This window comes from Microcebus murinus, chromosome 2 (assembly GCF_040939455.1).
Source record: "Microcebus murinus isolate Inina chromosome 2, M.murinus_Inina_mat1.0, whole genome shotgun sequence".
Classification (NCBI taxonomy): Eukaryota; Metazoa; Chordata; class Mammalia; order Primates; family Cheirogaleidae; genus Microcebus; species Microcebus murinus.
The window spans coordinates 97357394-97373762 of NC_134105.1; the positions used below are offsets into that span (position 1 = coordinate 97357394).

The following is a 16369-nucleotide window of genomic DNA, read 5'->3' on the forward strand; positions in this document are numbered from 1 at the left end:
GGGCATGTTGAGGCACTTGGCTCAATCTTTCTAGAGGCCTAGACTGAATGTTAAAAATAGGTGATTTTTTTTCTCCTTTTTCCACTTAACTTTTATAGTCACATAATCTTTCAGTTTCTTTTCTTTGTAATGTCTATTTTTAATACTTTAAAAAGAATTACATGCTCCTTATAGAAATTTTGGAAAGGAGAAAAGTATATAGGGAAAAATAAAAATAATTTTTAAAACACTACCACCTAAAGGCAACACTGATAAAGACTTTTTATGTATTTACTTCTGGTTGTTCTTCAGTTTATTTGCCTATGTGAATTCTACAAGTAGAAATAATATTGAACATACCACTTTGTATCTTGCTTTTATTTATACCATTGAAATGAAAGGTTGTGAGGAGCACGTTCTCAGAGGAAGAGAAAGAATCACGGGAAGAGGCAGGTGGGAGGAGGAGGAGGATGTCTTAGCAGCATTACAGACCTGCCGGAGATGGGAAAGAATGAATCTGCAGTCTTCCTTCTCAGTATGGTTTTATAATGTACTAAAATGAAGCTTATAGAATCCTAGAGGGTAATAAAATTGATGAAGGACTGCCAAGGCTAGGGGATGGTTAAGGCAGTTAGAGATTCTATGGCAGTGCTGAGAACATGATTCAGACAGCTGACCCGGAGGTCTGGGCTCAGTAGGAAGATGAATGCAGAGCAGATGGCCTGGAAGATGAGGAGTGGAGGAACTGGAATAAGTGATGAGGCAAACTAAACGTTCAGAAAAACGGGAAAATGGGGGGCATGTGACCCACGGTCAGAGAATGTAATTCCAGAGTTAAGAATCCTAACAGAGGAGCATCCATAGGAAAGATGAGCTGCAAAGGATGGCTGTGTTTACAGTACACTGAAGTGAATTCGAGTTAAGAACTTGTGAGGTCAAGGTGTGACAGTGATATATGTTCATGCCTAGTCACTCCTCTGGAATGTTAGCATCTTGAAGAAAGGGGTTTTACATCATTCACTATCATGTGTCCAGCATTTATGAAGCCTAGATCCTAACAGGAATTTCATGCATATTTCTGAAACAATGAAAAATACAATTTGAATGTATCATGGCATCAAGCTTTGAAAACCTGCTGTATCCACTCTATAATAAGTAGACACCTACCAAACAGATATTCACATTAGCCTTTCAGGGAATGTTCTCTGGAAAGTTCTTAATTGAGGATCTGCTGAGTGGTCGAAACAAAGTTAGATGCTGAAGATTTAGAGACCAAAAAGAGTCCATTCTTCCACTAAACTTACAGTATGGAAAATATCAAGTAAATCAACTAGCTACATGCTATAACAGAGAAGACAGAGTGCATTCTGGCTACAGAAAACACCCAGAACTAGGTTCTAAAAATAATTCTAGAGGGAGAAAATGCTCAAGCTAACCTTTGAAGGATAAACAAAGTTACCCTAGCAAAGGCAAGGCTAGGTGTGTAGGAGGAAACAACTGGTATATTAAGGCCCACTCATAATAATTTTAGCTGGGGATGAATAAAGTGGCACTCACTCCACAGCCAGCTGCCTAGATCTGCTGGCAATAATGCTGCTCCCATGGTGCCAGTAACCTGGAAACTTCCCTGCGATGTACAGAGGAATTTAAAACCAACTCGGTTCCAAACTTTACGTTATCACTTGGTAGGCACAAATATCAATTTCTTTCTGCTATAAATACATATGTTGACTTAGTTTTAAAGCAGCATATAAGGGTGCTGCCCATAATCCCATAACCAAACACAGCATCTATTTTCTTTTGTTCTCTTTCCTTGCAATAGACATCATCATATGTAGTTATAGTTTCAATGTAATTTTCATACATCCACTTTTACTTTCTTATGTTAAAATTTTCTGTTTATTATCATTTCAGGAAACACTTCGGGATAGTAATAGAGATTAATAGCAACAGTGAGCACTTTTACCCTAAAGAAGGGTAGAAGTTGGGAATGTTGCTATGGATTCCCCGAGGATATGCCAGTTTGTGTCCGGGTGCCTCGTTTTCCCCCTCTGCAACACAGGGGTTCGGGTCTTAAAAAAGATATTTCAATCAAATGGCATGTCTTTCTGATGAGACTATAGCTTTAAGCAATTTGCAATACACTTTCAAAAACTAGAAATATTTGACACGGTTATTCTACTTCTGAACATCTATCATTGAAAAATAATCCTATGGAAGAAGATGCTTTATGCACCTAGGTGTTTATCAAGTATTATTTATAATAGTTAAAAATCAGAATCCCACAGGCCTCTGTACAGAGTAATGATTTTTAAAAGTAGTATAATTCCATAAGACATGTTATTCTATGTTATGAATAATAATGTACCACATATGAAATGGAAAATAAATATATTCTTAAATTGTGTGAAATGCTAGAAATTATTCAGTTTTCTTTGTCAGGCAGTAGTCATCGTTTCTTTATACCCTTTCCACCTTGGCCATGGTGAGAAGACACCAGTTGCGTATTACTGCTACCCTACGTGGCCTAGGAGAAGTGAAGAAGGAAAGAAGTTTCCTGAGAATGTATTAATAACAAGCAGAAAAGGACCGAAGATAATGAAATGGATTAAGAGAAGATGAACCACAGACTACTAAAGTGCTATGAAAATACAAGTTAAAATTATTATAAAATTCATTATAAATAGTCTATGACTCGTGCTTTAGCCACAAGGGCTCAGATAAAAGAAATTCAGATCATGCTTGTCTTTCTGGCCTCACAACTCAGAAGATACCCTGAGACTGAGGAAAACAAGTACTCAGTGCATTTGACTGTTTTAAAATAGAATCGCATAGGGCCACCTTGGGTCATCATGACATCTCTTTTATTCTGGACTTTCTTCTAACTTTAAAATGCTATTTGCATTTTTGCCAGAGACAACTTTTGGAATGTTCTGAGCCCAATTTGGAATTTTATTTATAAAATGGAGTAGATTTCAATGGGACTAGTGTCCCAGAGCATCCACTGAATGGATAGATGTTCCACACAGCCTTGCAAACATGATCCCGTGGCCACAATCAGGCCAGCCACCCAGGATGGAGAGGGCACCGTGATGAGAACCAGCCCATCCTTCCCGAGATGAAAACAACCCCTTCTCAGTCCTTTGATATTTTCAGTACAGCCTTAGCATGTAGCTGAAGGAAGTGTGGGTGTCTATACTGATCCGGTATGTGGGAAATAAGCAAGTAAGAGTGAAAGCACTGATTGAGGCGCATTCCCCAAGCAAAAATCCAAGTATTGGCTATTTAAAAGTAGACCAGAGTTGCTAAAGCAGAGGTTTTCCTCTTCAAAATGCAGAACATTAATTGTTAGCAGTGCTGAATATTAAACAAGACATTCAACATCCAAAGATGTTTCAATAATGGAATTATAAAAACAATCAATTTCCTAACACAAAGTGCTATATGCAAAGCACCAGCACCACAGTAAGCAAAGATATTGGAATTAACCAGAACTCCGTGCACTAACACATACTACTTGTGTAAATATGAGCAAATCACCTAACCTCTCTGGCCTCAGCAGCCACATTTATAAAATGGGGGGAAATGCCATTTCTGGTTGTAACTATGCATTTGTAAACAAGACTCTACTAACTCGCTATGAATTCAAAGAGAAATAAATGTCCCTGATTCATTTAGGCTAAATATTTATACAGAGCAGAATAAATGCAAAAAGCTATCAATGGGGATCTGTTAAGTACAACATAGTCTTGTCTTACTCTAAAGCTGCATTTTAACTGTGGGGCAGAGAAGAAACAAAATAAAAATTCATAAGTTTTGAAACTGGACCATTATTTTTCTTGGATGTTACTTCCATTCTTCACATTTTCACAGACACAGCAGGCAAATATAATTAATGCTTACATTTTATTAAATCAAATTACAGGGTAATATGAAGCAAAACAGATCGATTTTTTTCTTCTAATCTTCAGCCTCAGAGTTTGCCCTTAAATATTTTAAGCTCACTTTTTCAGGAGTTATTTGTTCAAGGAAGTTGTATATGATTCTCCTGACTTTTATTCCACTTTCCCATATGCTAGAAACAAGAACATTTCCACCCAAAAGGGGAAGAGGATTAGTAATGACTTTTCCAGCATTTAACAGTATGGTAGACTAAAATAATGGCCCTCCAAAAATATCCACAGTCCTAATCCCCAGAACCTATGAATGTGCCGCTTTACATGGCAAAAGGGGACTTTTGAGATGTGATTAAAAATTTTGAGATGGGGAGATAATCCTGGATTATCGCGTTGGGCCCAGTGCAATCACAAGGGACCTTGTAAGAGGGACACAGGAGGGTCAGAATGAGAAAAGGAGATGTCGTGATGGACGCAGAGGCAGGACTGATGCCACTGCTGGATAGGGGCTATGAATCAGGAATGTAGCAACCTCTAAGAGCTGGAAGGGGCAAGGAATATATTCTCCCTTGGAGCCTTCAGGAAGAACAGTCCTGCTGACACCTTGGTTTTAGCCTAGAAGACCAATTTTCAGAATGAATTCTGACCTCTAGAACTTCGAGGCGATACATTTGTATTGTTTTAAGCCACTAAACTTGGGGCAATTTGTTACAGCAGCAATAGGAAACTGATACAGAGAGTGACTCTGAAACACACACAGTCTTTACAGCAGAAGGTGCAGGGAATTCCTCATCCAGATAGGTGAAAGCTAAAAATGTAAGCAGTAAAAGCTGCTTGCATGATTGACACTAAACCTACCAGGTGAGGAAATTACCCTCATCATCAAGTTCTTCCTTATCTCCATGAGCTTACTCCTCTGACAACTCTTACCCTTTTCATGGATATCAATTTGATTAGTGATCAAACCAGCTTTGTGCAAGGCCAGTGTGTTTATAGGAAATTTGCTATTCCTGAACCAACCATGCTCTCTCCAAATGCTTTCACTGAAGAGTATGATAACAGTCAGGCTACAGCCCTGTGGAGGGTGAGGTGGGGAGTAGGGCTCCCACTGAGCTGCAGACAGGCAGATGATGATGTGCAGCAGGTAGTAGAGCATCTCCAACTTTGAGAACTCAAATACCCAGCACCCTGTCCTCTATAGGTAGATTAAGCAGGATAAAGGGTACATAATAAAGAATCTCTCAGAATGAAATCTGGGGATAGAATCACAGTCTTAAATTAATCCATAAGCTTGAGAGTAACCAAGGCAAGTACTCAGCTTCAGAACCAACCTAGAAACTGAGGCACCCACAAGCCTCAACTCAAATAAAGTGATTAAGAGCATAGGTTTTGAAATTTAATTGCTCCAGACTGCATCTCTTCCTTAGCTGAATGTGTCACCCTAGGAAAATTATTTAATCTCTCTAAAGTTCAATTTCCTTGTCTTAAAAATGGGTATAACAACATTTACCTCATAGGGTTGTGAGGATTAGGTGAAATAAAGCATGCAAAGAGATTAGCACACAATGAAAGCTTAATAAATGGTAGCGATTATAGTTAGTATTTGTTCTCTTAATCCCACATTCACATCTACTGTGCTCCGAGGGTAGCCAATGCATATCTCTGTTTTAGCCCTTCTCTGCAAAAGTTAGAGATGATGAGAATGTGAAGCCTTCAAAGGCAAAGACTCAATCTCATGCATTATTTTGTTCTTAGCATCCAGTACAACGTCTGACCTGTTTTGGGCTCTCACATTTTTAACAAATGTTTATGAAGTGATCTGATCTGTGAGTTGGAAAGGATCTGAGATGTCAGCCACAATCTATGATTATAGGATTTTTCCAACTGTGACCCATTAGGTAGTGAAATAAACTTAGTGAATCACAGTCAGCATTTGTTTTTTTAAAGAAAAAAAATAGAAAATATTGGAGTACAAAATACATATAGAAAAGTTAGGTACTGTTACATGAAACTTTTGTTTGTTACATATATAAATGTAGTTGGTTGCAATGTAAATACATTTCTTATTGTGGGTAGAGGTAAAAAAAAAAAAGCATGAACATTCTGAATGTTCCACCTTGCCAACATTTGGTATTTTTCTATCTTTTTAATTTTAGGCATTCTGATATGTATATATTGGTATTTTATATTTCCCTGATGACGAGTGATGTGGAGGGCCTTTTCACTATCTCTCCACCTTTTGGATACCCTCTTTAGAAACCTCTTTTGTAATCACTTTAGAAAACAATCTGGCAGTATTTACTAAAGCTGAACATGCATTTCCTATTACCCGCAATTCTGCTTCTATTTATTTACCCAACAGAAATGTGTACATATGTTCACCAAAAGATAGGTACAGAAATGTTCATAGCAACACCATTTATAATAGCTCCCAAATGGAAATCGCCCAAATGCCTATTAACAATGTAGTGGGTAAATAAATAAATAAAATATATTTACACACAATAGAATCCTATTTGGAAGCAAGAATAAATGAACTATAACTAAACACAATAATGTAGAAGAATCCCAAAAGCATAAGACTGAGCGAAAGAAGCCAGATATAAGAGTACATGGTATATAGTTTCTTCTACATTAAGTTCAAAGCTAGGCAAAATTAATATATAGTGTTAAAAAATCAGGCTAATGGTTATCCTTGGAGTCATCAGAAAGGTTTCAGCGATGCTGATAATGTCCTATTTTTTAATCTGAGTGTACATCATATGAGTATACTCGGTTTGTGAAATTAATTGAACTGGAAACATATTTGTGGATTCTGATTTCCAAATGTGTCTGAATTTTTTATATAAAGTTTAAAAAGTTAATAAATAGTACTTTATTTTAAAGAAATAAAAAACACTTATGGCATGCAAGAATCCCTGATATACTCACTCTCATTAGCACCAAGTGGTCATCTAACCTTTGCTTGAATAACTCCTGGGTCAGGAATCTCTTTACTGCCCAAGTAGCTCACTTGTGAGAAGGTGTTTCCCTCACCCTAAACCATAACTTGCTTCCCAACAACTTGCTCCCTTCGGTTGTTCTGTCCTGCTAAGAGATGCTAAATTGATCTAATCCCTCTATCACTGACTGCTCTTCAGACCTCTGAAGAGAGCTACCATAGCCTCCTGTCTCCCAGCCTTCACTCCTCCAGACTCAAGAGCCCCAGGTCCTTTGGCCAACCCTCAAGGCATGGCTTTGAATTCCCTCCTTTCTCTTGATTGTACTCCTTTGATCCATTGATGCCTCAAACAGAGCACAGTCCTCAAGAAGAGGTCTGAGAGGTGCAGAAAAGAGCCAAAAGTAGAATCATCACTTACAAATCTAGATATTATACTTCTATCAACACATCCTAAGCTTCAATTTGCCCTTTCTTTAAAATTTACATTATACATTTTGCTTCTGTTAAACTTAACAATCAACTAAAACACCCCGGGTCTTTTGCGTAAGTACAGTGAAGCTCCTTGTGTTTGTATAGTCTTCACTCTCTTAGGAGTCAGAACACTCATTTGACCCCACCCCAATTCTCCAAAGCTAAATCTTGGAGACGGATGAGTATCTGTTGTGGAAACACCTCTGGAACAAGTCTCGCTTGTTGCTCTCACCCACCCACCCACCTAAAAAACAAAAATGAAGTCTTTATCTCCAATACATGGTCTCTTATCCTTACCCCTTCCTTAAATGAGCTTCACTTTAGAGTATGTTTAGGGGAGGGGGAGGGGGTGGAGAAAACGCAATCTTAACAGTATCTCCAAAATCTGAACTAAAGGCAGACTGTCGCCTGAGCAATGGAAGGTACCCTGATCTCTTTCTTTCTCCTTCCCTTTCCCAATGTCGGCTCCAACTGGAGGCTCCAGAGATGACCATTTCTGGGCTCTGCTCACTCAGTCCTTTGCCTTTGTGCGACTAGTGGGGGATGAGGTTGAGAAGGAAAACGTGGCAGGGTGAGAATAAATCCGATATCGTTCAAAGTACCCGAAATCAAAGATATCTCCAAGAAAGACCTACTGGAATCCCCCTAGGCTGCGGAAAACAGAACATCAAGAACAAGGAAAAGACTGGAACATTCCTGCAGAAACTTCCAGGCAGCCTCGCTGGGTATTTTTAACATCAAGACTAGGGAGATTCACGGAGCAAGGGAGAGAACAGGACATGTGCAGAAGGACCAGGAGAGGTGGGCTGGGAATCCGGGAGGGCGAAGCGACAGAAAGGAGAGGCTGTCAAGGGTCCCTGGCGGCGGGGGGCGACCTCCCCCCAGGGGCGCTGGGGGAGGGGAGGGCGGAGGACCACCTAGTCCAGCACGCGCCAGAAAGCGGCGGCTCACCTACCTCGTCCACGTCTGTTCCATCTCCCAGGCTCCTTCCAAGGCTCTCGGGGCGCCCCTCACCCGGGCGTGGAAGCAGCCTGGGAAAACGGGAAGCCTTGCCCAGGAATCTCCAGCGCAAAAAGCAGCAGCTCTTTCCTCCCCAGCTCCTTCTTTCTGCGTCGGCGGCGGCGAAGGGAGCTCTGCTTTTTTTTGAAAACGGATTTGACGTGGCCGAACCTGCCGCTGACAGCGCGACTGGCACAAGGGAGGGACTGTTCTCGGTAGGGAGCCGGACTCGGAGCGGCGCCCGAGCGGCGCGGGAGCCGGGCGGCGGGCGTGTGCGCACACACTCCCGGCTGAGACACGACTGGCTGGCACGAGCTGCTCCGCACCAGCTGAGCTGTCAACCGCGAGGGGGCGGGGCTCGCGACAGCCGGTGAATCAGCCCAGGTTACAGCTCGAGCACACCCTCCCGTCGCCCCTGCCCCTCTCTCGCTGGCTCAAATGAATTATGGTAGCAGAAGGGCAGAGGACTTACAGGACGCCGTACGAACCAAGCCCTGTCCCTCACCCACCCCAACGAAGGGCCTTGAATAAAACCAACCAGCTGTAGGGAGAATTTGGAGAGGGGGACCTCTTGTGCGCCTGCATCACCCCACCCTTGGGTAACCCCGGAGACAGAGATGGAGTCTAGGAAGGTTTGGGTGCAATCCTGGCTGAATGCAGATGTATACACGAGATAGTCATAGGACACAATGCTAGAGATTTTCCTAGAGATTTAATATGACAGTTTCGCCACTAATCTAAGGACAGGAAGCTTTTTTAGGAAGTGAAGCATCCTAACAAAACCTTGCAGCCTTGTTAGCTGCCTTCATGTCAGACATCCCCTGATTTTATGGTATTCTACCTCCTTGTTTTTCAGTTTCTCCAGCAACTGGGTTCTTATCACTAGCTTCGAGGATGCAGAGGATTCTTGAGCTTCCTAGAACACTAGAAAAGCTTCAAGGCAGTAGCTGTCAGGACCTAGACACTTCCCTGGGACTGTTCTAAGATCATGGAAAAGGGTCCTTTGCAGATGGCGTTGCCGGAGACCTTGTATCATCTACTTATCTATCAAAGTTTAAACAAGGCAGACATGCTATACTTAGAGTGTTATATCCCCATGCTCATTTTTAGCTCTAAAATAAAACCTTTTTATTAAATGACATAATCACCATTATTATTAGCATTGACCACTGACCTTTCTTTAATTTGCAAAAAGCTTTATAAAGCCCATGTGTGGCAACTTTGATTTAGCTATACTTGCTTCACAGATGATAAGTTTGAGACCCAAAAAGGCTCAAAGTCTCTGCAGAGGTTCTGATATAGGATGTCTTCTCCATTGGATGTCCCCAGAGATATGTCCTCTGAGTTTCTGAAGGTGTGACCAGCAAGGATTCTCCAGAATGAATTTATTCTCTCAGGCATCCTAGGCATTTAACTCAAGAAGAATCCTGGCATGCCCGAGTATTCGCAAGACTATGGGGAGCCTGTATTATTGGGACAAACTGTCATCTTGCCTCCCATTTCTTAGACTAGTTCCCCTACTTACCAGTGCAAAGTGGGGGTGGGAAACAGGATAACAAAACATTTGAGGGTCCAGAGGAACTGTCTAAAAGGCCCTTGACTAGAATCCTCCAACACTTAGTTTGTAGCTAAGACCACATTGCTTCTGAGCTTAGAACGTTACCAGGAAAAATTAGGTCCAGTTTGATCTTAGACAAGGCTCACAAGCCACCTGTCTTGAAAAGAATCTCCTATTGCCTCTGAGGCCAGGGAAAAAAAGGGCAGGGAGAGTCAGATTTCCATCCTTCATACCAAAGTTGGTGCTATATTTAGTTTTGTCTCAAATCAAATTATGGGCTACTGAGTTGTGGAGAAGAACTCTGTTTACAGCCAGACATGCATTGCAATCAAGAAATGATTCAAGGTGAGCTGTGAGGTCTCAGAAGTGAGGCTAGAAAATATGCTCATTTATTTTTAAAATAACTTTTTTCAAAATTTAATAGCACATTCATTTCAAATGTAAACAATTTGAAAAATAGGAAAAGTATATAGAAATATCTAGAGATAATCAATGTTAAAAGTTTGTTGAATTTCTTTCCAGTCTTTTGAAAATGAATCTTTTAATCCAAACACTCTCTCTTACACATGAGTATATCTTGAGACATTTCTTTGTTGTTTTTAAAATTATATTTATCATCAAAGAACATTTTTGTGTTCGATTTCAAAAGAAAAATATTCGTACCTGTGACCACTCCTCCTGCACAAATGTTTAAATTTATATATATTTCCTTTAATCATTATCCATATATATATTACATATCTATTTGTATAATTATAATTACAGCTTAGGCATAAGTTTATATTCTCCTTTTTTCACTTATTGAATATTTGTCCACGTTGTTAGAGAATACCCATATTTATTATTTTAATGACTATATAATAATTTATAATAGCAATAGAACCACGGATTATTTCATAATAGTCTGTCATTGCATAGTTATGCTTGTTTCTAATAGTAGACTCATAAATAATGCCTTAATGAAGTTTATTTGTCTTATTTTATTCTTTTGAATTATGCTATGTTTGAATGTATGCTTTCCTCCAAAATTCATATGTTGGAACCTGTGTGATAGTCTTAAGAGGTAGGGACTTTGGGGCAGTGATTAAATCATGAGCACTCCACCTTCATGAATGGGATCAACACTCTTATAAAAGAGGTTAAAGGGAGTGCTCTAGTCCTTTGTGCCCTTTTGCCCCTCCAGCCATGTGATGATACAGCCTTAGCCTCCTCTAGAAGTTGCAGCAGCAAGGAGCCATCTTGGGAGCATAGAGCAAGCTCTTACCAAATGCTGAATCTGCCAGTGTCTTGATTTTGGCCCATCATCCAGAACTGAGCAAAATAAATTTCCATTAGTCATAAATTAACCAGTCTATGGTATTTAGTTATAGCAGCAGGAATGGACTAAGATAAATGATTTCCCTGGGATAATTTCTTAGGCATGGAATGTTAGGGTAAAAAAGATCTTTCTAATTTTATCATCTGTCATAGCCTCAACAACACTAGAATTTAGCATTTTAATTTTTCCTTTATTTAATAGATAATTTAATAGATATAAGTTATTTTAGATCTAATAGCTATACCTATCTATTTAGTATATAAATAATTTAACACAATCTCATTTTACTTTACACTTCTTCGAATACTAACTAGGAAGTTCCCATTTCATATGCTTACTGCAAACCATTATCTCTAGTAGCTAGTCTTATGAAATCCTTCTGTGTTGAGTCACTATTGGTCATCCTTTTGCTGAAACAATGCTGCTTAACAAAGAACTCCCAAATCTCAGTAACATATGATAAGCATCCATTTCTCAGTTGAAGATCTGTGGTTTCAGTATGGATAGGTTGAGCATGGGTTTAAGTCTGCTTCACATCTCTCTCATTCCAGCACCCACTCTGAAGAAGCACCAGTTACCTGGGGAATGTTATCCTCATGGAAGAGTGAAAGAGAGTTGGCAGAGACTCATGATGTCTCTTAAAGTCTGTGCTCAGAACTGGCACACCATCCCTTCTGCCATATTCTATTCATGAAAGCAAGTCATAAGGCCAAGTCCAAAGTCATTGGTGCAGAAAAGTACAGTCTGCCCTACACAGTGCAGGAGGGGAGAGTGAATATTTGTGGAACAATAATACAATCTACAAGTCCTATATTTAGTGCTTTCTGGCTTTTTGTTAAGCTTTTCTCCTTGTGTCTACATGGTAATTTTACCCTTCCCCACATCATTTAAAGTTAGCTGTGGCTTTTGGCCAATGAAATGTAACTTGTTTTGGCCACTGAAATATGAGAGAGGAAGTCTCATGTGGTCATTTCTGGGTAGAAAGCAGACATTTTGAAGGTCCAGTATGCAATTGGCCCCTGTCAATTTCCATTGTCATATTGATCCTTAAAGATCAATACATCGTTAAGATGAAGGTTTCATCAACCCGGGTCTCTGAGTGACTATGATAGTCAGAGCCTTTCTGCTGACCCATATTGAACATGTGGAATGAATAATATATTTTTGTTATATTATATTACTGAAATTAGGGAATTGTTTATTATTACTGCAGCATAACCTGGTCTATCCTGATATATTATTTTGTGTTCCCATTTGTGAGATGGAGGATTGTTAGGTAAAAAATTATACATCTTCCTTCTTGTATATCTGTTCCCCGTTTTCTGGATTAGAATTCAAATAATCCGGGTAGATAATGTTGATACATTAACCAGTTATGTTATTCCGTCCTGAGCGTACCACTCTTAATTTGGTGAAGCATAACTGATTGTGTTTCAGGAAATACCTGAATTAATGATAAGGTGCAAGAAATAGAAAGGTGTCACTCAGCTCCAAATATTCCAATGGGACTTTTACCTTGCATTCAGTTTTTTTTTTTTAATTCCTTTTCCCTTTCTTCTCTCCAACTTGATTCTGCGTAAAAAGGACTATTGATCTTGATATGGATTCTTGTATGACCTATAAGGCAATAATAAAAATAACCATGTCTCACATATTTTTGCAAGATTCTCCTCTAAAAGCTTTGTGTGTACTAACTCCTTTCATCCTCACAAAAAAATCTTACGAGGTAGGCTCTAGTTAATCTCTATTTTATAAATGAAGAATGTGGAGCATGGGGAGGTAAATTATGTTGCCTACATTCTCAAAGCTGATAGATGGTGAAGCTGAGATTTGAAACCAATCAGTTTTGTGACAGAACAACAGGCCTACCCATTATGCACACTGCTTTCCTAATTTGACACCAGAACATTCACTGAGCATTTACATAGGACAATATGTCTGCAATGACTGTCACTTCACTGATCACTTGGCTAGTCAGCAGATGTCTCCTTGGTCCTTCACAGCTCCATATCCCCCTCTCTAACCTTGAGTTTAAAAAAATGTCCTTTCCAGACAGAAAGGAATCATTCTAAGAGCAAGGATACAGTCTTTGTAGTAGATTAAAGATGACCACAAATTCTTTGCTACCTCTCCAATTGAAGTGGACTCTAATTCTCCTCCCTTTAATCTGGGCTGGCCTTAGAGAATTCCTTGACTAATAGGATGCAGCAGAAGAGGTGTCTAACTGCAAAGGCTAGGTCAATAAGAAGCCTTGAAGCTTCCATGTGAGACTCCTGGGACACTTTAAGGCCTGTGCTGCCAGATTAAGTCAAACTATTATGCTAGAGAAACCATGTGGGGAGGCCCTGATACTTCATAGAGAGAGGAGGGGGCCTAGTGTAACCACACCAGACCAATCTGGCTGGACTTTTATGTAACAAAGTTGTGAGTTGTTTCTCAGTTGCCACGGAGCCTCAGGTTGAAGGACACATAACCTGAGCATGCCCAGATGAACCAAGTGTGCAACCATGAGTGAAATCTAAGCATCCAGAGCAAGGAGCAGGAACTGAATTAAGAAGTGGATACAACATGGCAGGATCCAGGATCCAAATGGATTGAGCCCTGGTGTCACCCCATGCCAGGATCCAGTCAAAGAAGGTTTCCTGGCATCACCCCATCACAAGATCCTATCAGATCATGTCTCATTACCCTCTGACTATAAAACCAGCCCAGCCCCATTGTTCGAGGACACACTGCTTTGGGAACTATCTCTGGTGTGCCTGTTACTTTTGCCAAGTAATAAAACCACCTGCGATAAGCATCTTGGCTGTGTCTATTGACCTGATACGCACCAAATGAATGAAACCCTCTGTTTGGGAGGTAACACAGGCTGAGCCCAACATCCAGCGGCTCCCGCCAAGGTGCCAGGCATGTGTGTGAAGCCGTCTTCCATCAGCTGGACACGACTGAGCCAGCCTAGCTGTAGCCATGACAGCGTCAGTTTGCCCTGCTGAGCCACACTAGAATTATTGATTACTAAAATCATGAAATATATCAAGTATTTTTTGTGTTGTGCCATAAGTTTTGGAGTAGTTTGCTAAGTAGCAATAGATAGCTGAAATCAAAATTGGTGTCTGGAAGTGGGGTGTTGCTGTAACAAAACCCTAAATGAATTGCAATGACTTTGGTACCTGGGTATAGCAGAAGACAGAAAGACTTGAGAAAAATGTTACTGAACTCTGGAAGGACATTGAGGAGACTACTGGGAAGGATAGTGAAGAAAATATTATTGGGGGCTGGAAAAAATGACCTGTGTTATGTAGTGGCAGAAAGTTTATCAAAGCCATTGTCTTTGGGAATGTGGAAAATAGAACATGTAACCTAATGAATGGGAGTATCCAGCTAAGGAGATTTTCGGGCAGAATTTCAAAAGTGCTAGTGCATTTCTTTTAGCCTATTATGATAAGGTAGACAGAAAAAGATAGGCTAAAAAAAGAGCCATTCAGTTTTTAAGGAGAATTTAGAGGAACTATAAAGAGTCAGGATCTGCTGGGTTCGAACATCAAACTCCTTCTCATCCCCAGTCTCTCCAAACAGCAAAAGCTTTCAAAATCAGAATTGGCTTCAGAGAAGAAATCAAATCCAATATGTGACTGTTAGACCCCTGGATAAGACCTTAAAAAGTTTTAAGGTGGTGCCTCACATATCCTTTCAGTTAAAAAAATAAAAGCCTCTAAGAATTTTAAGGGTGCACCTTTCCATGGGACAAAAGGGTTTCACATTGGGCTCACAGGCAGCCCAGTCAAGGTGGAAAAAAAAAAAGACCTTGATTTAGAATGAAATGTAGGTGCTGCTTTTGTCTAGAGGAGTTGGTTATAAATTAGAACATAAGATGCCCTTAAAGTTTTTAAGTGAATTACACCCACATGGCCTGAAAGAGATTAAGACAATAGAAATTGAAGAGATGTCTTTGGACCCTCAACCTGCTACAGAGAAGAAGCAAGCTGAGAAAGTTACCCAGCCCAAAACAAGGGCCATTTCTTATGGAAAATGAAAAATGATTCAAAGAATGGAACCAAGAGCCCAGAGGGCAGACCAAGAGCCAGAGAGAATCATTCCCAGGAGCAGGACTAAGCCCTAACCAAGGAGGTGGTAATATGTGCTCAGGTAGATTTCAGAATTGCTGTGGGCTGGGCGACTGACTGCTATGTGGTCCCGTTCTCTCACTTTCTAAATAGGAGTGTCTATGACAGTTATCTTATCTCTGTCCCACCATTGTATGTTGGATGTGAGAGGCCAATGACTTCAGATCAAGAGAGACTGTAGTGAAGGAGTTGTACCCCAAGAGCCTCATCATCCCCTGAACCTGAGTGAGATGGTGAGAATTGGGACTTCTAGGCTGATGCAGTAAATATGATGAAACTTTTGGGGGCTTTGGGATATGATGAGTTTATTTTGCATGTGATAATAATGTATGTGGCCAAAAGAAAGAGGAATGTGTTAGATTAAAGATGGCTACAAATTCTTTGCTACTTCTCTTACTGTGAGGTGGAATCTAGTTCTCCTCCCTTGAATCTAGGCTGGTCTTAGTGACTTGTTTGACCAATAGAATGCAGTTCTAGGTCATAAACTTCTGAGACTGGGTCATAAGAATCCTTTCAGCTTCCACCTTGGCTTCTTAATATACTGAGCTGCCATGAAAGAAGTCTGACTACCTCTGCAGGGGAAAGGCCTGAGACCACTTGTAGAACATCACCCAGAGGTCCCCAAAGGCATCAGGCACAGCACATGAGGGAAGTTGTTCCAGGGCCTCCAGAGCAGCCCAGCTTTCTGCCAAATACCACCGAGTGACCCAGTCAACACCACATGGGACAAACAAATTGCTTGGCTGAGATCTGTCCAAATTCCGGACCCAAAAAATCATAAGATACCATAAAATGTTCATTTTAAGTCACTAAGTTTTGGAGTACATTGTTTATGTAGTAATAGACAACAATGCCTTAACATGTACACAATAATTCTGATACATTGTCTCATCCATTCATTCAACAAATAATTACTGAGGATCATTATATGGCAGGCACTATTTTTTTATTCTAGAGACACAGTAGTTAAGAAATAAACAGCAAAGACCCTATTTTCATGGAGCTTACAATCTACTGGTATAGATAAACAATAAACAGACAAACAACTGCAATATGCAAAAGGGTGATGAGGGCAATAAGATG

At 40.2% G+C, this 16369-nt stretch overlaps 1 protein-coding gene across 10 annotated transcripts in view; it reads right to left on the minus strand.

The window, feature by feature from the left end:
• The window catches only part of PDE4DIP (phosphodiesterase 4D interacting protein), a 206049-nt gene that overhangs the window by 172163 nt on the left and 17517 nt on the right, over window positions 1–16369 (minus strand). The window contains exon 1 of one of the 10 annotated variants that reach the window (XM_020284404.2): window positions 8243–8557. The exons of the other annotated variants lie outside the window; for them this stretch is intronic. Coding sequence (XP_020139993.2) covers window positions 8243–8262 — 20 coding nt within the window. The 5' untranslated portion in view covers window positions 8263–8557. Of the gene's footprint in view, window positions 1–8242; window positions 8558–16369 lie in introns of those variants that run through there. 10 annotated transcript variants of the gene reach the window in all.